Raw genomic sequence first — 23,362 nt, forward strand, 5'->3', positions numbered from 1 at the left:
ATGGGAAATAGGGAGGGGAGATCACTGCCTGGTCACCTGCAATGCTTAGAGTGGCTGTTGTCTGCTGGTCCTTGGAGTCACAGGTATAGCTGCCAGCGTCTGAGAGCTGCAGGTCTCGAATGATCAGTTCTACTATCACCCCATCTTGCCTCATCTCATACTTGGCACTGGGCTGAAGTCGAACGGACCCCCGTTTCCAGAAGACTGGGGCATCGGGCTTGGAGAGCTCAGCCCGCAGAATGGCCACAGCTCCCTCTGAGGCCACCTGGGGCTGTAGTTCATGCTTGAAGAGGGCTGGGGAAGCTGGGAATGCAGCGGACAGACATATTGGGTCACACTCACAGAAGAAACAAAGATAAGATACTCTGGCTGCAGACAGGATTGAAGCAGAGAAGGGACAGGATCTGATTGATCACCAGCACCCACTGACTCCATAGCCCTCCTGGGCATATATATAGCCCATGCTAGAAGATCCACTGTTTCCTGCATTCTACAAAGGACTCTGGGATACAGAATCTTATCATTATAATATGTTAGAGCTGGAGAGTACATTGAACATCATCTAGCCCAATTCTTTCATTGTACAGATGATGAAACTGATACTTGGAATAAATAACTTAATTCTCAAAGGTCACCTAGTTAGTAAGCAGCAGATTTTAATCGATTATTGTGTAACTGGATAAAATACCCAACAACTTGCTGTTTTCTCAGCTGTTAATAGAATGTTCTCTTTCCCAACCTAACTTCCAGGATTATTATGGGGATCAAATGAGATAATACTTTTTAATATTTTTTGTTATTATTGCATATTAACTTTTTAAATATATATTTCTTGATTATTCATGTTGGAAGAGAAAAATTAGAGCAAAAGGGAAAAATCACGAGAGAAAAAAACAGAAAAAAGAAGTGAACATAACGTATGAGATAATATTTATAAAGAATTTAGCATAGAGCTTGCCACAAAAGCAGACACTTGATAAATACAACAGAATAAAATAATGAATGAAAAAGTACTTTGGAAAATGGTTAAGTGGTTTGAAAATATTTCCACTGTTAGGATTTTTCTACTTGGGATAAACTTCTTCCTATGCTTAGCCTTAAATGGAAGTCCTTCTAGGTCTGTCCAGTCAATCAATCAATCAATGAACATTTATTAAGCACCTGTTGTGAGTCAGGCACTGTGTCAAGTGCTAGGGATACAAAAAGAGGCAAAGGACAGTTCCTGCTCTTAAGGAGCTTACAATCTAAAAGGGAGGGCAACATGCAAACAAATGTATAGAGAACCAGGAGCACACAGACCATGGGACCCTTTTCTCTGCCCCCTTTTGCTCCAGAGGTCCCCGTCCTACCTTGGATGGTCAAAGCTGCTGTGGTCTTCTCCTTTCCACTCTCACACGTGTATTCACCCTCATCATCAGGGGTGAGGTGGTGGATCCTCAGGGTGTGGACGCTGCCCTGTTGCTGGAGCTCATACTTGGCACTGGGGGTGATCTTCTCCCCACCCTTCCTCCACTCTACCTGGGCCTCAGAAGAGGCCAGAACACAGCGGAGGGTGACAGAGGAGGCTTCCTTGGCCTCCATGTTCTGCAGCTTCTCAGAGAAGGCAGGAGGTGGAGCTGGAAGCAAGGAGAAGGACTATGAATAACGGGGAGCCTTAAGTGCATGATTCATGGAGTTCTGGGTCCCTTGAGTATCTTAGAAAACATCTGGTCTAGTTCTGTCCAATCCCCTCTGTCCCCCCATTTTATAGAAAGGCTTATAACTGAGGTCTAGAGAGGGGTGATAGGTCATATATTCCGGTCATATAGCCAGGAAGAGACAGTGCTATGATTTGAAGCTGGACCTTTTGACATCAAATCTTGGGCTTTCCCTGACCTCGTGAATCATTTGCTCTCTCCTCTGCTTACCCTTCCCCTGGGCAAATTATGAATTCTATTCTTAGGAAGAATATCTTCTATCCAACTCAATGAACATTTTTCATTCTATACACAATTATTAAGCACCTACTATATGCAAAGATAAATCCCTTGATCTGGGGATATACAACCAATTTTTAAGAATCAGACAATCTCACAGAGATTAAAGATATACCTAAACATCAGTGGTTGGAATATAGTAGATGCTTAATAAATATTTATTGACTATGATGTAGGGAAGAGTGAGATAAGTACAAAGATAGGGTTCAGGCAAAGTGCTAGAAATTTGAGAAGAGACCATTTTCAGCCAGCATTTATATAGTGTGACCTATTTATATAGTTTTTGGGGTTTACTCATTTTGTTTGTGTCCCACTCTTCATTATCTCATTTGGAATTTTTCTAGCAGATATTAGAATGGTTTGCCATTTCCTTCTCCAGCTCATTTTACAGATAAGGAAATGGAGGCTAACAGGGTAAAATTACTTGCTCAGGGTCATACAGTTAGTGTCTGAGGTCAAATTTGAATTCAGAACTTCCTGACTCCAAGTCTGATGTTCTACCCACTGAACCCCGTAATTGCCTGGAAGAAAGGAGAAAGTCCTTCACAGAGTAGGTTGCATCCAAGTTAGGATTTAAATCTTTCTCCCTATAGACCTATAATTTGCAATATACCATAAGGTTTTAAAATATTGTCTTCATAATAATCTTAAGTGAGGTAGTATAGTTTTTATGTTGCCCATTTTAGAAATGAAGTAACTGAGAGTCATTTGATGCTCTGTCTGTTCTCCTTAGCTAGTTTCATCTCTTTGGTGCTGCATTTACTTACAGGATATGCTGGTAAATATTTAACAACCAGCTTGGAGGGGGAGGGAAGACAAGGAATTTATGCACAACACATTTTTAAGTTTAATCTGCACGTCTGCTATTTTCTCCATATCTTTCTCAAGTCTAGATAATCAACAAAACAAAAAATCATGCCTTGATTCAATAGTGTTTGCCATTTCTGTGGTGTAAATATTCATACTGAAAATTTAACAATCAGCCCCAAGCTTTAGCACAGCACTGTTTGTGTAGGTTGTTCCCCATGACTTCAGTTCTCCCTCATTACATCTCCATACACTGAAATCCTCTTCCATCAAGGTCCAGTTTAGGGGCTACTTCTTCCACAGAGCCTTTCCTAATGCCTAACCTCATCCATTCCTTCAGGCTCCAGCTAAAAGGGATCTCTCCCTCCTCAATATCCCAGGATATCAAGTTCACAACTTTCCTTTGTCCCATCACAATTTAATTTGTGGCATACTCACTTAAGAAATATTATGTTTCTGCTATTAGTAGAATGTAAACTCTTCTAGGGCATAGTTTGTGAATAAACATCCTAGTTATTGCCAATACCCAGAAAAGGATCTTGTGGGCTGTAGGCACTTAATAAAATACTTGTGGAATTATACTGAATCTGAACCTTAAATCTCCCTCAGCAAACAGTACAATATTCTGTACTAAGTGAGGCAGCTAGGTGGTGCAGTGGATAGAGCCCCAGCCCTGAAGTCAGGAGGACCTGAGTTCAAATATGACCTCAGACACTTAACACTTCCTGGCTATGTGACCCTGGGCAAGTCACTTAACCCCAATTACCTCAGGGGGAAAACACACACACAAAAAACAACAGCTGACCCCTTGATCACACTGCTGAAAGTTTCTGTTTCTCCATGTCCTGGTTCCCCCCCCCACCTTCTCCCAGGAATGGCCCACCCATTTACCTTTGACAAGGAGCTCAGCCGTTGATGTGTGGCGACCCACAGAGAAGGAGATAGTTCCCGTGTCTTCTGGCGTGACATTCCTCAGCTTCAGTGTGTGTGTCCGGCCTCCCACCACTGAGATCTCATTCATCTCATTGGTCTGCAGGGCCAGGCCCTGAAGCTTCCACTCCACGTTTCCTGCCTGCTCCCTGGATACCTCACAGCGGAACTCAACGTCCTCATCGGCGAATACCTCCATGTCTGTCAGTCCTTTGACGATGGTCACTTCAGGCTCTGGGGTGAAGGACAAAGGGAGAGGGGGATGGTCACTGAGAGTCTTCCTCAATCTACTCTAGCATCTCCACCTTTGATACAAACTGGTTAGATCAACTCCTTCACCCATGAGAGGGAAGGGGGATATACAGATAAAGGTGGCTCAGATGATTAATGAATATCCATGAGGGCAGCCCCTAACTCCAAAGAAATTTTACCAACTCCTGTGCTTAGCTTTTTCTCCCTTAGTACTATCCCGGAACATCAACCACTCCTCTGGCTATCTTCTCCTCTCGTCCTAATATTGATTTTTGGTGAGCCCATTTTACTCTACATTGTCCTTTACTCTCGAATCCTTTAATGCACCACAGATCATGCCTTGACAAAGTCCAACCGTGGATTATTCCCACTACCTATCACTTTTCCTCTTACTCTTTATCTTGCTGCATGAACTTGGAGGAAATCACAAAATTGGACAGAAGACCAGTAAACACAGTAAGTTCCCAAAGGTGGTGGAGGATCTGTTTGTTGTACCCTTGCAAATTCCTCATTGCTCGTGGTCACATAGCAGTGCGTAGAGATAGCAATCTGACTCCTACAACAAACCTGATAAACATTTTCCTCTCTTGAAAATTCATTTGGAGACCAGTGATTCCAACCAGAGGAAACTGATGAGCATATTAGGGGAATTTAACTCTTGGTCAAGAAAATGAAGATCTTAGAGCACTTATGGTGTTTTCATTACTGTCATTTCCAAAATGAAAAGTGGTTTGGGGAAGTGAAGAGCTGGTTAAGAAAATGGTATCTGACAATAAGATTTAGATTTCTAGACCATGGCTTAAGATGAAGGAATAGCCAGGATGTGGAGTATACTTCAGATGGGCAAATATAAATAGAAATCTTCCTGGAGTCCTAAGAATCTGATTGAGAATGATTGTTGAAAAAAGAAAGGGGAAGGAGAAGGAAAAAACCTAAACAAATACCATAGAGAGGAACAGATACCAAAGAAGGAGAAATATAATAGCAAAAAACAGGAGATTGTTCACAAGTGATAGTATCCAAGAAGTCAGAGATATAACTCAGATCTCTAAACATAAATGTATAATGTATGAGTAAGAAATGAAGTAACTAAAAAATTTTAAGATAAAAGAGCAAATTTGATCCGAGATGTCCTTGATGCTTCATGGAATGGAAAGTATCATGGAAATATGGCTTTGGAAAGATACAGGGATTGTACATCTGATGTCATTGATATAGGGAATTCTTAGGTAAGAAAATTAAACATGGAAAAAAAATCCACCCATTAGTTGAAACACTAATTTGAGAATGGACTTAAAAGTATCTAGGAAAAAGACCTTTGCAGTACGATAGCTTAAAATTTCATAGAGTAGGGAGTCATTTCAAGAGGTATGAAAGGCTCTCAAAAATGAAATGCTGAAGATAGCAATATGGAGTGATATCATCAGATCTATGCTCTAATAATATCACTTTGGAAGCCACGTGGAAGATGAATTGCAAAGGGGAGAGGTTCGAAGCAAAGAGACTAATTAGGAGGTAGCTGCTACCATTCAGGAGAGAAGAGACAAAGTCTTGAAGCAGAGTGGTGATCATGAGAGTGGAGAAAACAGGATTAATACCAAAGACGTTATGTATGGAGTTTGATGTGACAAAGGTTGGCAACTGATTGGATGTGAGGGTGAAGGGGAGAGAAGAATCAAGAATCACTTTAAGGTCATGAACCTGGGTAATTAGAAGAATGGTGGTCATTTGAGAAAAGCAAGAAGTTGGAAAGGAGGTATATTGGGGATGGAATGAGAATGATTTCTGATTTGGACATGTTGAATTTTAATGCCTACAGTGGTTGGTAATATGGGACTGATTTTATGCAACTAGGTCTAGATATGTCACACTAGGAGAGTTCTGTCTAGAGATAATAAGTGATCGATCACTCTAGAGCTAATGAGATTACTAAGAGAGCAAAGAGAGAGAGGATTTTTAGGTTAGAACCTTGGGGTATATGATGGTCATACAGTAGGAGTATATTACAGTATAGGAACAGTAAAGGAAATGAAGGAGCAATCAGATCAACCGAAGGAGGGAGAAGAGAGACAGACAGAGAGACAGAGAAAGAAATGAAGAGAGAAAGAGAGATATTCAGAGACACAGAGAAAGAAAAACAGAGAGAGGGGGAGGAAAGGAGATAAGGAGGGAAAGAGAGAGAGAGAGACAAAGAGACAGACACACATAGAGAGACACAGAGACAGAAAAAGAGAAACAGAGACACAGACAGAGAAAAAGAGAGAGAAGGGTGAGGGAAGAAGAGAAGAAGGGAGGGAAAAAGAAAAATAGAGGCAGGGAAGGGAAGGAGAGAAGACAGAGACAGAGGGAGAGAAGGAAAGAAGGAGGAAGGGAAGGAGAAAGAAAGAGAGAAGAGAGAGAGAGAGAGAGAGAGAGAGAGAGAGAGAGAGAGAGAGAGTGAGTTTAGAGCTGTCACAAAAACTTAGTAAAGATACAGCATTCAGGAGAAGAATGTGATCACTAGGATTAGAAGCTCTAGTCAGATCAGGAAGGAAGAAGGAGGAAAAGTCATTGAATTTGACAAATAAGAGATCAGTGGTAACTTTGGAGAGAGCAATTTCAGTTGAATGATGAGGTCATACTTAAGAGAAAAGAGGAAGAAGAGGAGGTAGAGGTACCTTTTGTAAATGGTCTTTTCTTTTTTCTTAAATTTTCCAAATGCTATTTATTTATTTTAAACTTTAAAAAATTTCAAGCGCCAAATTCTCTCTCCCCCCTTAACCCCTTTCTCACTGCACTGAGAAGGCAATGAGAGTAGGTGGCTTTTCCAGGAGTTAAACAATGAAAAGGAAGAAAAATATGAGACTCTGTTGTGGAGGGTAGTAGGGTCAAGTGAGAATTTTTTAAGGATGGAGAAGACATGGGTATGTTTGAAGACTGAAATTTGGAAGGGGAAGGAAGCTCACTCAAGCACAGCAATTAGAAAGTGAGCGAAGAATTTATTAGGTGCCTACTACAACCTGCCAGGCACTGTGCAAAGTACTTTATAGTTATTATCTCATTTAATTCTCATAACAGTCCAAGAGATAGGCACTATTATTATCCACATTTTATAATTGAGGGAACTGAGGCAGAGAGTGGTTAAATGACTTGCTGAGGGTCGTCTTACAGCCAATACCAGTCTGAGGCAGGATTTGAATTCAGGCATTCGCTACCCTGGCTCAGCATCCATACACCATATAGCAAGGACTTAATAAATAATTGTTCAGTGACATGGCTGACTAAAGAGGCAGCATGGTCTGGTGGAAAGAGAATTGCATTGGGATTCAGGAGATTTGGGGCTAGGGCCCCCCTCAGTTGCTGGCTAGAAGTGAAACCTGTTTTTTCAGTCATAAAATGGGAATGGTGGTGGTCAGAAACATTCCATTCTCGCCGATCCCTTCCATAGTTAACAAACATTCTCTTCTCTCATTCTCTTCTCTCCAATGATCCAGGGGTCCTCAAACTTTTTAAATAGGGGGCCAGTTCACTGTCCCTCAGACTGCTGGAGGGCCGGACTATAGTAAAAACAAAACCTTTGTTTTGTGGGCCTTTAAATGAAGAAACTTCATAGCCCTGGGTAAGGGGGATAATAGTCCTCAGCTGCCGCATCTGGCCCGCGGGCCGTAGTTTGAGGACCCCTGCATCTCTTCCATGACTAACAAACATTCTCTTCTCTCCAATCCTTTCCATGACTAACAAACATTCTCTTCTCTCCAGTCCCTTTTATAGTTATCGTTCTCTTTTCTCGGTCCCTTCCATAGCTAACATTCTCTTCCCTTAGGTCCCTTCTAGCTCTGTCATTCTATGTTCTCAGGTCCTTTCCAGTTCTGACCTTCCATGATTAATGGCCCCTTAGTGCGCCCCTTCTAGGCTACTCCTATAAAAAGTGGAGTTTACCTTTCACCTTGACTGTAGCCAGGGTCTTCTGATCACCAGCCACACAGGCGTACTCGCCAGTGTCTTTGGCCTCCAGGCCATGTATCAGAAGCTCACAGACACTGCCTTCCTTCCTCATCTCATACTTGGAGCCAGGCCGGAGCAGCTCGCCCTCCTTCCTCCACTCAACAGTGGTCTGGGACACACTCAGTTCACAATGCAGGCGGGCTGTGGTGCCTTCCTCCAGTTCTTCACTATGCAGGCGGGTCTTGAACTTGGGCTTGGCCGCTATGGGGTGAGGCAAAGGGGTAGGGGGGGGGGTTAGCTTAGAGACTCCTCAAGTGATCCCATGCACTGGGTTAAGCTGCACCATCCCAGCCTGGCCTTTCAAAGTCCTTCTTCAACTGCTGTGTCCCCTTTACACTACGCTGGTTCCTCCCCTTTACCTGTCATTCTTCTTCCAAGTATTTTGCTAATTCATCCTGCAACCTCTCACCTGAAATACCAGACATAGTCCTACTTCCATCAAGAGTTATTCTAAAACTCATCTCCTCTAAAGAGTCTTCTGGACTTATTCCATTCCTGTGTGATCATTCTTTTAGTTTACCTCCATTAAATACCAAGGGGTTTAGACTATATACTAGAATCCAAAGATCCATAATCTTGAATGTCGGTGTTTCCCACTAGTGACATAATGCACAATTCTGACACCTCAGTAGGTGGTTCCAAATTAATCAGGTTAAGTTCTTTCCCTGGTAGTCAATCCCTGATGGCATAGTTTCTGAGAACCTATGGTCCACTCCATGCCTTGCTCGAGAAACTGATGGCAGTTTTCCAGAACCTAAGGTCCACTCCCTGCCTTGCTCGAGAAACTAATGGCACAGTTTTCTAGAACCTAAGATCTGGAAACCTTGATGTGTGGGAACCACATCAAAGAACCATAAAAAGATGGCAGTGGAAGAACACTAAACTCTTCTTTGTGTGTTCATATTGTTGCTTTGTAATGGATATTACGTTGCTTCTTATCTATTTACTTTGTATTACAGTTAGACTGTAGATTTCAGAGGGCAAGGTTCTTGCCTTCCATTTCTCTTATAAATATTGTGAAGTTGTAGGTGCTCTCTCTCTCTCCACTGTACTAGGGACATTAAGGCCTGAAATATTCCAAACTCAGTGTTTCTGTGCTTCACAATACTCAGGAAATAGTCATTCAAATAGCTCTAAGATTAGCAAATAAACTAATGGGAACATAGGATTTTATTTGATCAAATTTGATTTTTTTTCCATCTTTGTCATAACCCATGTCAATACTGGCGAAGTTACATGAAATTTCTATTCCTTCCCCATAAAGTAAGGGAGTTGGATTAGAAGGTTAGCACCTTTCTAGCCTAGGTGTTCTGTGATTACTAGAATTCTGTGATTTATTCAAAATTTTTAGAAATACTTCAGTTTTGAAAATGGCAGTATGCCTGTAGTAAAACTTGTCTTCTAGAACTGAGGAAAAGTGATTGAATGTAGATAGGGTTCATCCAGGAAAGCCTTTTAGGAAAAGTGATTCGGGCTGATTTGATTGGAAAGGTGGGTAAACTGGCAGGCCTACTCCCATAGATATGGATAGGAAGAAAGGACATGAGTGGGATGCAAAGATAAGGATAGGACCATGGAAAACTTTATCCTTATCTCAAAATCCAAAGGCTTAGACAGCAATGAGTATAGAGAAATACAAATTTTGGGTAAGGATAAGTGAAGCAGAAGTTAAGTGTGAAGTTTAAAGAGACTTTGTGGATCACAAGGAAGAGGAAGGAGAAGGTCCCAGAGGGTATCATGCTCACCATTCACTGTAAGGGTAGCAGTGGCCTGCTGGTCTCCCGTGTCACAGGTGTAGTCACCCGTGTCCTCCTGCTCAGCATCATGGATGATAAGCTCAGCCACAGTTCCCTGGAGCACCATCTCATATTTGGCGCAGGGAAACAACTGTACGGCTCCCTTCCTCCACTCCACGCTTGCATTCTCTTTGCTGAGCTCACAGTGCAGCCGAACGGTGGAGCCCACCTCCCCATCCTGGGCCCGCAGCTTCTTACGGAACACTACAGGCAGGGCTACGAAGGGTGCAGAAAGAAGGTCACCAGATCCCAGAGTCTTTCACTTGGTGCCCCATTGGCTGCCCTCCCTGGAGCTCTGAAAACCTTCCCTCACCACACACGCCAGCCACAGAGCCCATATTTTTCCAAACTTTGAACTACCTATATTTACCAGAATATAGATGATTTATATTCATTAGAATGTAAGCTTCTTGATGACAGGGATTGTTTTTGCATTTCTTTGTATTCCCAGTATTTGGGACAAGTGCTGGTACTAAGAATCTAATAAATGCTTATTGATCAACTACACTGATTGATCTATTATTAGTCAAGCTGTTCCTAACTAATTCTTTCTCATGCAGGAAGTTGGGGTGACTTGGGGTGACTAAATATCAAAGAGTTCAAGTCCTTTTCCAGTACCATATTCTCATCGCCGTAGACATTTTGTAAATACTTGTTGAATTGATTTGATTGGAACAGAATGGAATGATGAGTTGTCTTTGGAATTCCTGTACTGTTCACTCTAATGGCACACATAGCTATACACTTCTCTACTTTCCTTTGTAGGCAACTCCTCCTTCTCCATGGAATTCCTTTCTTCCCTCTGCTCACTGGCTAAGAGTGGACCCCTTCTTGCCTTTCCACTCCTCCTCCTCCATACTCTGGGATCCAGTGACACTGAACTTGATATTCCATTTACTGACTCCAGGCTGTTCCCCATACCTAGAACTCTCTCCCTCTTCATGCCTGCATACTGGCTTTTGCATCCTGCTTTTCTTCAAGTTTGAGCTAAAGTCCCACTTTCTGTGGGAAGCCTTTCCTAGTCCCTCTCAAAACTAAATGCCTTCCCTCTGAGAAGTATCTTCCTTAAAAAAAATCTTGTTGTTACATAGTTGTTTGCCTCTTTTCTCCCTCATTAACCTGTGAACAGGGACTAGTTTTTGCTTTTCTTTGATAACCAGCATCTAGCACAGTGCCTGGTATAAAGCAAGCACTTAATAAAAGTTGGTTAACTTGATTTAACTTGACCTGGGGGGTCCCACCCTTTCCCAGTCCAAGTGCTAGTACCGGGGCTCCCATCTCTCCCTCCTTCCACATTCGTCTTCTCCTAACCCAGGTGCCCAGAGCAGGGTCTCCTCCTGATCCCAAGCTCTCCTCCACAGCCAGCAGGTTATGCTCACCTTTGACAGTCAGGGTAGCACTGGTGGTCTGGTCCCCACAGTCACAACTGTAGTCACCTGTGTCCTCTAGCTGCAGATGGTTGATTAGCAGCTCAGAGATACAACCCTTCTGGCGTACTTGGATCCTCTCGTCAGTCTGAATCTCCAGACCACCTTTGCTCCAGATCACTGGGGCTTCAGACTTAGAGAGTTCACACCGAAGGGTCACAGTCTCACCCTCCTCAGCCTGCTGGCTTTTCAGGGGTTTCCGGAACACAACCTTCTGGGCTGCAGGTAGGAGAAGCAGGGCAAGTGGTCAGTGTATCTCACGCCCTCAGAATAGAAAATTTATTCCACTGACGTTTGGAATCAGAACCAAAGGTTTTAGCCTAGACCCTATTAACCTTAGGTCAGTCATTTCTATCTGGGTTTGTGTTTCCTTTTCTGTAAAATTGAGCAGAAATGGAGTAGAATTCATAGGGTCATAGGATGGCAAGGAAGATAGCTAGATAGAACAGTGGATAGCGTGCTGGACCTAGAGTCAGAAAGATTTCTCTTCCTGAATTAAAATATTAACTGTGTGACTCTGGATAAGTCATTTAACCCTCTTTGCCTCAGTTTTCTCATCTGTCAAATGAGAGAAAATCACAAACTACTTCTTTGCCAAAAAATCTCTAAATAGGATCACAAAGAGTTGGACACAACTAAAAAATGTGACTAAACGAAAACAGAGTCGAAAAGGACTTTAAAGGTCTTCTAACACAACCCTCTCATTTTAAAGATAAAGAGACAAGAAATAAGTAGTAGAGCAAAGAACTGGACTCTCATGCTCTAATTCCAAATCCAGAGTTTTTACTGCCACAACGGGAATAATCCCTGCCCTTATCTCCACCTAAATAAGCCCCTGAATAAAGCCATCATTACCTGTTGCTGCCCAAGCTTTCTATTCAGTTATGAATTCAACCTATGGATACATCTGAGCAAATGTATAGTTTGGTAATAGTAACAAACAGATCTAGGGCATTTTGTTCAAAAAACACTTTCTAGGACTCAAATGTGCAAAAATGTTTGTAGCAGCCCTTTTTGTAATGATAAGGAACTGTAAATTGAATGGATGCCATCCACTGAAGAATGGATGAATAAATTATGGTATAAATATGTTTATGGAATATTATTGTTCTATAAGAAATGATCAGCAGGATGATTTCAAGAGGCCTGGAGAGACTCATGAACTGATACTAAGCAAAGTGAGTAAAACCAAGAAGACATGGTACACAGCAACAAGAAGATTACACGATGTTCAGCTCTGATGGACTTGGCTCTTTTCAACAAGAGGTGATTTAGGTCAATTCCAATAGACTTGTAATGGAGAGAGCCATCTGCATCCAGAGAGAGAATTGTGGGAACTGAATGTGGATCACCACATAATATTTTTACCTTTTTTGTTGTGCTTGCTTTTTTTTCCTTTCTCATTTTTTTCCCTTTTTGATCTGACTGTCCTTGTGCAGCATGCAGCATGTTGGAAATATATATATATATATATATATATATATATATATATAAGAACTGCACATGTTTAAACTATATTGAATTACTTGATGTCTAGAGAAGGAGATGCAGGAAAAGGAAGGAGAAAAATTAGGAACTCAAAGTTTTGCAAGGGTGAATGCTGAAAACAATCTTTGCATGCATTTTTTATTAAAGCTTTTTATTTACAAAACATATGCATGGATAATTTTTTAACATTGACCCTTGCAAACCCTTGTGTTCCAAATTTTCCTCTCCTTCCCCTGACTCCCTCCCCTAAATGGCAGGTAATCCAATGCGTGTTAAATATGCTAAAATATATGTTAAATCCAATATCTTTATACAGGTATCTTGCTGCACAAGAAAAATGAGATCAAGAAGGAAAAAAAACTTGAGGAAAAAAAATGCAAGCAAAAAACAGAGTGAAAATGCTGTGTTGTGATCCACACTCAGTCCCCACAGTACTCTCTATGGATGTAGATGGCTTTCTTCATCACAAGATTATTGGAACTGATCTGAATCATCTCATAGTTGGAAAGAGCCACGTCCATCAGAATTGATTATCCTATAATCTTGTTATTTCTGTGTACAATTTGCATGTATTTTGAAAATAAAAAGCCATTGTTTAAGAAAAACACTTTCACTTACATGAACTGATGCTAAGTGAAATGAGCAGAACCAGGAGATCATTATATATGTCAACAACGATACTGTATGAAGATGTAATCTGATGGAAGTGGATTTCTTTGACAAAGAGACCTAATTCAGTTTCAATTGATCAATGATGAACAGAAGCAGCTACACTCAAAGAAAGAATACTGGGAAATGAATGTAACCTGTTTGCATTTTTGTTTTTCTTTCTGGGTTATTTTTATCTTCTGAATCCAATTCTCCCTGTGCAACAAGAAAACTGTTTGGTTCTGTATGCATACATTGTATCTAGGATATACTACGACATATTCAACATATATAGGACTGCTTGCCATCTAGGGGAGGGGGTGGAGGGTGGGAGGGAAAAATCGGAACAGAAGTGAGTGCAAGGGATAATGTTGTAAAAAAAATTACCCTGGCATGGGTTCTGTCAATAAAAAGTTATAAAAATTAAAAAAAAAAAACACTTTCTTCACAACACCCATCTTAGGTTATGGTATAATTATCCCCTTTCTGCAGATAAGAAAAAGAAATTGAGCTTTAAGGTTTACTAAAGGTCGCATATCAAATAAGTGATTCAGAATATGAACCCAGGTCTTCTGAGCCCAAGTTATTTTCTAGCATATTTCTATGTACCCTTCACAATCAGAGTCGCTGTGGTTCTCTCCTTTCCACACACACAGGTGTAGTCTCCACTATCCTCCATGTCCAGCCTGTGGATCACCAGCTCACACACTGCCCCATCCTGCCTCAGGCTGTATTGGTCACTGTCTTGAAGCACCTGTGACCCCTTCCTCCACTCTACAGAGGCCGCCTTGTTCAGCTGACAGTGTAGTATGGCTGTAGTCCCTTCTGTGGCCTCAGTGATGTGGAGTTCTTCTATGAACTTGCTGGGGAGGGCTGGGAAATGTTCAGACAGACATGGATAATGTGAGTCTCCTCTGAGGTCAGGGCATGAGTGGCCAAGAGCCATTTTTGAATGAGAAAACACAAAGGGAGTATCTGGGGACCAAGTGATGGGGAATAGCAGTCAAGGAATGAGATGCTGACCCATCTAGCTCTTGGGCATTAGGATGATAGCAAGGTGACAGAACAGAAAGTCATGGAAGGGGACAGCCAGACACAGAATGACATACATGGGACGGACCATAAAACAATGAGATGACAAGACATGACATACAGAGAACACAAGTCTTGCAGAGGTAGGAAAGTTCATACATACAAGAGAGGGGATTACTAAAGCTGGAGAGGACTGGAACAGGAAATGTCATTGACCTGGGGTCTTCTCTTGGGACAACCTTGTGTGGCAAAGGTACTGGGATGGGGTAAGCAAAGGAAATATAGAAGCAGACAACATACACAGAGATCTACATGGAAAAAACAAGAAAAGTGATGGCACGGAGAATATGGACTTATGGAAGCCACGGGATTGGAGACCAAAGTAACAATGAGCAAAAATGAAGCTGGGGCTGATTTCCATCCATATTGTCTTTACCCTTCACAGTCAGAATCGCTGTGGTCTTCTCATCGCCACACACACAGGTGTAATCTCCAGCATCCTCCAGATCAAGCCTGTGGATCACCAGCTCATGCACAATGCCATCTTGCTTCAGGGTATATCTGTCACTGGCTTGGAGATTCTCTGGCCCCTTCCTCCACTCCACAGGGGCTGCCTTGCTCAGCTCACAGCCCAGGGTGACCATGGAGCCTTCAATGGCCTCAGTTTTCTGTAGACCTTTTGTGAACTTGGCAGGGAGGGCTGAAAAAGGGTCAGACAGAGATGGACAACATGAGACTCTCTGGAAGGAAGAGGGTGGCTAGACATGGACTGAGTGGAGGGGAAACAGAAAACTAGAGAGAATAGGAAATGGGAATGGGTTCTGGATAGAGCTTTCTCTTGGTCCAGCAGGATGAGGTGCCATTGAGGACTGAGGAAAAGGGCAAAGGAAGACAGTAGACATCAAAAATAGACTTCATAGATGATCTGAATTTAGGACAAGGTAATGGTGAACAGACAACCAACCAGTGAAGTGATTTCTCCCCTCCATGGTCTTTACCCTTGACAGTCAAGGTTGCTTTGGTCTTCTCGTCTCCACACACACAGGTGTAATCTCCAGCATCCTCCAGATCAAGCCTGTGGATCACCAGCTCATGCACAATGCCATCCTGCTTCAGGCTGTATCTGTCACTGGCTTGGAGCTTCTCTGGCCCCTTCCTCCACTCCACAGGGGCTGCCTTGCTCAGCTCACATCTCAGAATGGCTTTATCCCCTTCTGTGGCTTCCACAGCCCCCAGAACCTGTAGGAACTGGGCAGGAAGGGCTGAACAGATACACATAAAGAGCATGAGATTCCTCAGAAGACGAGCAGCCAGTGAACAAAGACAACAAAAAGGAAAACAAAGGTAGAGAGGGTGGGTACTGGGCACAGGATTCTGAGATTTGCACAAGGATACTTCCTTCTGAGAACAAACTGTTAGGTTGGCACAGACCAGATAACAAATCATATTAAAGAAATATGGAAAAAACGGTATAAAAGGAGAGAGATCATGGGAATGGTTGAATTGGAGTTCAGTGACAAGGCAAAAAAAGGACAGGCAATGACACCACAGGCTGATTTTCCAATAGATGGTCTTTACCGTTGACAGTTAAGGATGCCTTGGTCTTCTCGTCGCCACACACACAGGTGTAGTCTCCAGCATCCTCCAGACCAAGCCTGTGGATCACCAGCTCATGCACAATGCCATCTTGATTCAGGCTGTATCTGTCACTGGCTTGGGTTCTCTGGGCCCCCTTCCCCACCCACAGGCTGCCTTCAGCCCAGGCAGTAAGGGCCTTCAATCCCCAGTTTTCTGAGACCTTTGTGAACTTCAGGAGGGGAAAAATCAGAAGAAAAAGGGGAACCTGGAAGGAAGGGGATGGAACATGGACAGTGGAGGAAAAGAAAACGAGAGAATAGGAAATGGAATGGGTTCTGATAAGCTTTCCTTTCCAGCAGGATGGAAAATGAGGATGAGGGAAAGGGCAAGGGAAGAAGAACATCAAAAATAGACTTCAAGAGGGTCTGAATTTAGGAAATAATTGAACAGAAACCAACCATAGGATTTTCCCCATTCTTTACCCTTGACAGTGGTGCCTTATCTTCTTCCCACACACACAGGTGACCCACACCTCCAACGCCCGGGGTCAAGCCCACAACCCCATCCGCTTCAGGGCAATCTGCACTGCCTTGGAGTTCCCCCTTCCTCCACCCACAGGGGCGCCTTGCCAGCCAAGGCCAGGGTGACCTGGGGGCCTTCAATCCCCAGTTGAGCCTTTGTGAACTTCGGGGAGGGCGAAAAGGGCCGAGAGAACAACATGAGACCCTGGAAGGAAGAGGGGTGGTAAATTGGGTTAATGGAGGGAAACAGAAAATGGAAAGAATGAGGATGGGGAAGGCTCTTGGCCAACAATGAGTATAGGACTGGGAAAGGGAAAGGAGAAGAAATAAAAAGGAAATTCAAGATGTTAATTTAGGAAAGGAAATTTGGACAGCCAAAAAGTGGAAATTTTCCCTCCATCTCTTACCCTTGACAATTAAGGTTGCGGTCTTCTGTTCCCACACACAAGGTGTAATCTCGATCCCCCATTCCAGCCTTGGATCACCAGCTCACACAAATCCCATCCTGCTTCAGTTGAATCTGTCACTGCCTTGGGAGTTCTCTGGCCCCTTCCTCCCCCACAGGGGCCTCCCTGCTCAGCCCCAGCGCAGGGGTGACCATGGAGCCTTCAATGGCCCCCAGTTTTCGGAACTTTGAAACTTGGCAGGAGGGCTGAGAAACAGATGAACATGAGACTCCCTGGAAGGAAGGGGGCAACATGGTCATGGAGGAAACAAAAAGGAAAAGGAAATAGGAATGGGTTCTTGAGCCCTTTAACGGATATCCAAAGGTTGGGAAAAGGGAAAAGGGAAGAAAATAAAAAGAGATTAAGGGTAATTTAGGAAAGGAATTGGAAGTAACCCAAAATGATGATTTTCCTTAACAACTTTACCCTTGAATTAAAGCCTTGGTCTTCCTTTCCCACACACGGTGTAACCCAGCATCCTCCGTCAATGGTACCAGCTCATGCACAAGCCATCCTTTCAGGCTGTATCTGTCATGGCGAGCTTCTCTGGCCCCTTCCTCCACCAAGGGGGCTGCCTTGCTCAGCTCACAGTGCAGGGTGAACAGAGCCTTCAATGGCCCAGTTTTCGGAACTTTGTGAACTTAAACAGGGCTGGGAAAGGGTCGAGATGAAAAATAGACCCCTGGAAGGAAGGGGGGCTAGACATGGACTCCAGTGGGGGAAAAGAAAGCTAGAGAGAATAGGAAATGGAATGGGTTCTGGAAGAGACTTCCTTGGTCCAGCAGGATGAGGTGCCTTGAGGATGAGAAAAGGGCAAGGAAGACAGCAGACATCAAAAGTAGACTTATAGAGGGTCTGAATTTAGAAGAAGGTAATGGGAGCAGATAACCAACCAATGAGGGATTTTTCCCTATACAACTTTTTACCCTTGACAGTTAAGGATGCCTTGGTCTTCTATCCCACACAAGGTTAACTCGCATCCTCCAGATCAAGCCTTGGGATCACCAGTCATGCACAATGCCATCTTTGTTCAGGGATATCTGTATTTTTGAATTCTCGGCCTTCCTCCCTAAGGGGCTGCCTTCCCAGCTCACAGCCCAGGGTGACCATGGAGCCTTCAATCCCTAGTTTTCTTTAGACCTTTGGGGAACTTGGGGAGGGTTTGAAAAAAGGGTCGAAAGAGAGGACAAAGAGACCCTCTGGAAGGAAGAGGGTTTGAAGGACTATGGAGGGGAAACAGAAAACTAGAGAGAATAGGAAATGGGAATGGGTTCTGGATAGAGCTTTCTCTTGGTCCAGCAGGATGAGGTGCCATCGAGGACTGAGGAAAAGGGCAAAGGAAGACAGTAGACATCAAAAATAGACTTCATAGATGATCTGAATTTAGGACAAGGTAATGGTGAACAGACAACCAACCAGTGAAGTGATTTCTCCCCTCCATGGTCTTTACCCTTGACAGTCAAGGTTGCCTTAGTCTTCTCGTCTCCACACACACAGGTGTAATCTCCAGCATCCTCCATGTCCAGCCTGTGGATCACCAGCTCACACACAATCCCATCCTGCTTCAGGCTGAATCTGTCACTGCCTTGGAGCTTCTCTGGCCCCTTCCTCCACTCGACAGGGGCTACCTTGCTCAGCTCACAGCGCAGGGTGACCATGGAGCCTTCAATGGCCTCAGTTTTCTGTAGACCTTTTGTGAACTTGGCAGGGAGGGCTGAGAAAGGGTCAAACAGAGATGGACAACATGAGACTTCCTGGAAGGAAGAGCATGGCTACACATGGGTTCAATGGAGGAGATAACAGAAATATGGAGAGAATGAGGATGGGAAGGCATCTCTTGAGCCAACTAACTGAGATATCACAAAGCAGCTGGGAGACAGGGTAAAAGGAGATAGAAATATAGAAAGGAGATATCACAGATAGTGTGAATTCAGGGATAAGGAAATTCTGGACAGCCAATGGAATGATGGACCAATTTTCCCTCACATCATCTTTACCCTTGACAATTAAGGTTGCTTTGGTCTTCTCGTCTCCACACACACAGGTGTAATCTCCAGCATCCTCTACATCCAGCCTGTGGATCACCAGCTCACACACAATCCCATCCTGCTTCAGGCTGAATCTGTCACTGCCTTGGAGCTTCTCTGGCCCCTTCCTCCACTCCACAGGGGCTGCCTTGCTCAGCTCACAGCGCAGGGTGACCATGGAGCCTTCAATGGCCTCAGTTTTCTGCAGAACTTTTGTAAACTTGGCAGGCAGGGCTGAGAAAGTGTCAGAGATGAACAACATGAGACTCCCTGGAAGGAAGAGGGTGGCTAGACATGGACTCAGTGGAGGGGAAACAGAAAGCTAGAGAGAACAGGAAATGGGAATGGGTTCTGGATAGAGCTTTCTCTTGGTTCAGCAGGATGAGGTGCCATTGAGGATTGAGGAAAAGGGCAAAGGAAGACAGCAAACATCAAAAGTAGACTTCATAGAGGGTCTGAATTTAGGACAAGGTAATGGTGAGCAGATAACCAACCAATGAGGTGATTTTTCCCCTATACAATCTTTACCCTTGACAGTTAAGGATGCCTTGGTCTTCTCATCGCCACACACACAGGTGTAATCTCCAGCATCCTCCAGATCAAGCCTGTGGATCACCAGCTCATGCACAATGCCATCTTGCTTCAGGGTATATCTGTCACTGGCTTGGAGATTCTCTGGCCCCTTCCTCCACTCCACAGGGGCTGCCTTGCTCAGCTCACAGCCCAGGGTGACCATGGAGCCTTCAATGGCCTCAGTTTTCTGTAGACCTTTTGTGAACTTGGCAGGGAGGGCTGAGAAAGGGTCAGATATATATGAAATACATGAGATTTCCTGGAGGGGAATGGATGGCTGGACATGAATACAATGAAGGGGAAAACAGAAAAATGGAGAATATAAAAAATGGGAATGAATTATAGATAAAGCCTTCTCATTCCAGCAGCAGAATGAGGTTTCAAAGAGGAGCTGGGAGATAGGACAGAAAGAGAGAAAATACACAGCAATGGGACATCATAGATGGCCTAAATAAGGCAAAGCCGGACAGACAATCAAACAGTTCTCCTATATCAAATGTACCCTTGACAGTCAAGGTGGTCTTGACTGTCACACACAAGTGTGATCTCCAGCATTCTCCATGTCTAGCCTGTGGAACCTCAGCTCATGTCTCACAGCTCCATCCTGCCTCAGCCTGTATTTGTGTCTGTCTTGGAGCCATCCCTTCCTTCATTCCACAGCAGCTGCCTTGTTCAGCTCACAATAGTGTTGTTGGGCCTCCTTCACTAGCCCCTATGATCCACAGTCCTTTTATGAACTGGGCAAGCAAAGCTGAGAAAGGGGAGATACATAGAGCTTTGCTCAAGGTTATTTATCCAGGGGGAATTTGAATTTTCTCAGCAGTTACTCAATGGAAACCTGGATGGGACTGGATCAGTCAACCAGCTGGAACTCCAATATCACAAGGAGGCCAGATATAGAGGACCAGGAAACATACTGAGCAATCCAATTTATATTATACAACACTACCTAAGGAAATGCTATCCTTAAAGGGGACGTGAAAATGTTAATATGGTCAGGGTAAATCAGCCCTAGCGTCAGCCTTTTAGTTAACAGAGACAGGACAAAAACATCAAGAGATAGTATGGAAGAAATAAATGAAATGCCTAACATTCAAGATACTGTCACAATCAGTACATTGTGGTCTTCTCTTCTAAGGTCAACCATGTCCACTCTGTAGACTGCCAACTCACACGGAGCCTTACCCTATTCCATACTCTCAGAGATGGAAGATACCTCTGAGGCTATCTCATCTGTCTTCGCATCCTCCATAATATCTCTGACAAATGGCCATCTTCTTGATGACTTCCAGTGATGAAGAGCTCACTACCTGCTAAAGCTTCCTATTCTACTTTCACACAGCTCTGATTGTTCCCACATTTTGCTTCACACCGAACCAAACTCTGTCTTTGAAACTTCCCTCACCAATTTTAGCTCAGCCCAAATGTGATAAAGTCCCTCTTCCACGTGTTCTTCAAACACTTGATGACAAAGAACACTTCTCCCTAAATTTTTTCTAAGCTAAACTTTCCTTTTGTTGTCTAGTCATTTTTCAGTCACATCTGACTCTTTGTATTTCTCCTTCTCTTCTCCACTCCCTCCCTTAGAAAGCAAAAATCCAATCAGTCACATCTGATTTTGGGGGGTTTTCAGAGACACCAGAAGGCTTTTTTATTTCCTTGTCCAGATGGGGAAACGGAGACAAACTTGATTAAGTGACTTGCTTAGTAAGTATCTGAGGTTAGACTTGAACTCAGGAAGAGAAGTTTACCTGACCCCCCAGACTGACCCACCACCTACTGCACCACTTATTTATCCCCAAATACTCCTAAGTTCTATAATTATTCTCCACAATATGGCTTCAAGTTCTGTCATCATCCTGATCACTCTACTTACTCATAGTTCTGCACATAAGTGTCCTTCCTAAAAGTGACTTATTCATCAGAAGACTCCATATGTGACAGAACTTTTTCATAAGAATCATTGTACATTCCTGTCTCATCCAGGGCATTGAGGTGGTACAGTAAGTAGAATACCAGGCCTTGAGTCAGGAAGACAAGTTCATGTGGCTTTCTTGAATTTATGAATCCAAGGACAAGACTTTATAAAATTGGACTCTAGATAAAATACATTTTAATAGATTTACCCATCATTTTGGCTTGTCAAGAACTATTTGGACCCTGACTATATTCTAAGGATGTTTTTTTAATCCCACCCAGCTTCATTACATCTACAAATATGATTTGTATACTTTCTATGGATTTATCTAAGTTACTGATTAAAAATTATGAACAGTTAAATAACTCAGATTCTTATATTTCTCCACTATAGATGTCTCTACATTAATACCAAACTATGATCAGAAAGATTCATAGATTTAATGAATTGCTAAAGATTACCTCGTCCAATGTTAATGAAGAAACTGAGATCCAAAGAAGGACTGAGGTCCAACTCCTCTGGTAGTAAGAAGCACCATCAGGATTTGGAGTTAGGCCTTTTCACTAACCTGCACTGCCTTCCTACTTTTACCCAACAAGATCTAAGGCCCTTTCATTACTCTAACACCCAATTCTCATTTTCTCAGCATTGTGGATGTCTTCTCCAGTCTCTAACTTCACTATCCCAGGTATTAGAAGGAAAGGAAAGAACTTTCCAACAATTAGAACTCACCCAAAGTGGGAAGTGGTTGTCTTGGGTAAGGGTTGTTAAAAGTCTTCGAGGAGAAATTGCATGACTACTTATTAAGGCTATCATATGAAATGTAGAAATATGTTTAGAAGAATTGCACATGTTTAACATATATTGGATTTTTGCTTTCTAAGGGAGGGAGTGGGGAAGAGAAGGAGAAAAATTTAGAACACAAGGTTTTGCAAGGGTGAATGTTGAAAAATATCTTTGCATGAATTTAAAAAATAAAAAGCTATTATAATTTTTTAAAAAGAATATCATAGAAGGGATCCTTGTTTGGGTGTAAATGGGAGTCAATGGTTTCTGTGATCCTTTCTAATCCTGAGGTTCTGGGGTTCAGTGAGGACAGGATTCTGACTTCTACACACAGTGCAACCCCTTCTGTGGTTTCCACCAAGGATGTTGTGAGACTCAAATGAGACATTGGATAGAAAGTATTTTGTATATCTCCAATTGCTGTAGAAATGCCAGGTATCAGTATCAGTATCAGTATCATCATCATCATCATCATCATCATCATCATCATCATCTTCATCAATTATCCTATAATCATTAGGCCTCCCGTTTGTTGATCACTTCATTCCCTAAGTCTTCTGTACACTCCTGGTGATCTCAAGTAATGTTTATAGAGTAATATAAGAGCATGCTTATAAATGTTTAACAATCAGGCTCTATGGGAGTGGAAGGAAGGATTGTATGCACATGCTTTTAAATTTAATCTGCAATGATAGCATTTTCTTAAATCTAGATAATCCACAAAATAATAAATCAAGCTCTGATTTGTAGCAATCATTAATTTCTGAAATATAAATGCTCACATTGAAATTTTAACAATCTTTAAGACCACAAAAAACTAGCTCTAACCCACCAACTCATATCCTTTCTCTGACATCAGCTTTTAGGCAGGGCTAACAAATTGTCAGACAGGCACAGAAAACCCAGGATTCTCCAGAATCAAGGAAGATAGGACTGTGACAAGGCGTGGACCTAACTGGACAGGACAACAAAAGAGGAGAGAATAGGAGAACTGGGACCATGCCATTGATCTCATGAGTGAGCCCACTGAGCTCACAGAAAAGTTTGGAAAAATGTACAAGGAACATGGAAATAGTGTGAGATAAAGACAGACCACAATATAGGTTTGACAGATTATATAATAAGAAATTGCAGGACAGAAAAAAAGCAGAGAGGTGATTTTTCCACACATGG

At 42.8% G+C, this 23,362-nt stretch overlaps 1 protein-coding gene across 12 annotated transcripts in view; it reads right to left on the bottom strand.

The window, feature by feature from the left end:
• The window catches only part of OBSCN (obscurin, cytoskeletal calmodulin and titin-interacting RhoGEF), a 324,327-nt gene that overhangs the window by 148,236 nt on the left and 152,729 nt on the right, over window positions 1-23,362 (bottom strand). For 7 of the 12 annotated variants that reach the window (XM_031960192.1, XM_031960173.1, XM_031960165.1 and 4 more), the window contains 11 exons: window positions 19,441-19,704; window positions 18,883-19,146; window positions 18,336-18,599; window positions 14,777-15,040; window positions 13,918-14,181; window positions 11,125-11,391; window positions 9,695-9,961; window positions 7,884-8,150; window positions 3,675-3,947; window positions 1,350-1,616; window positions 37-303 (listed from right to left, as the gene is read on the bottom strand). In XM_031960192.1, the coding sequence (XP_031816052.1) occupies window positions 37-303; window positions 1,350-1,616; window positions 3,675-3,947; window positions 7,884-8,150; window positions 9,695-9,961; window positions 11,125-11,391; window positions 13,918-14,181; window positions 14,777-15,040; window positions 18,336-18,599; window positions 18,883-19,146; window positions 19,441-19,704 (2,928 nt within the window). Of the gene's footprint in view, window positions 1-36; window positions 304-1,349; window positions 1,617-3,674; window positions 3,948-7,883; window positions 8,151-9,694; window positions 9,962-11,124; window positions 11,392-13,917; window positions 14,182-14,776; window positions 15,041-15,338; window positions 15,603-18,335; window positions 18,600-18,882; window positions 19,147-19,440; window positions 19,705-23,362 lie in introns of all 12 variants that reach the window. The other 5 variants (XM_031960208.1, XM_031960202.1, XM_031960182.1 and 2 more) reach the window with 3 other exon arrangements.

Source organism: Sarcophilus harrisii, chromosome 1, assembly GCF_902635505.1.
Source record: "Sarcophilus harrisii chromosome 1, mSarHar1.11, whole genome shotgun sequence".
In the NCBI taxonomy this organism is placed as follows: domain Eukaryota; kingdom Metazoa; phylum Chordata; class Mammalia; order Dasyuromorphia; family Dasyuridae; genus Sarcophilus; species Sarcophilus harrisii.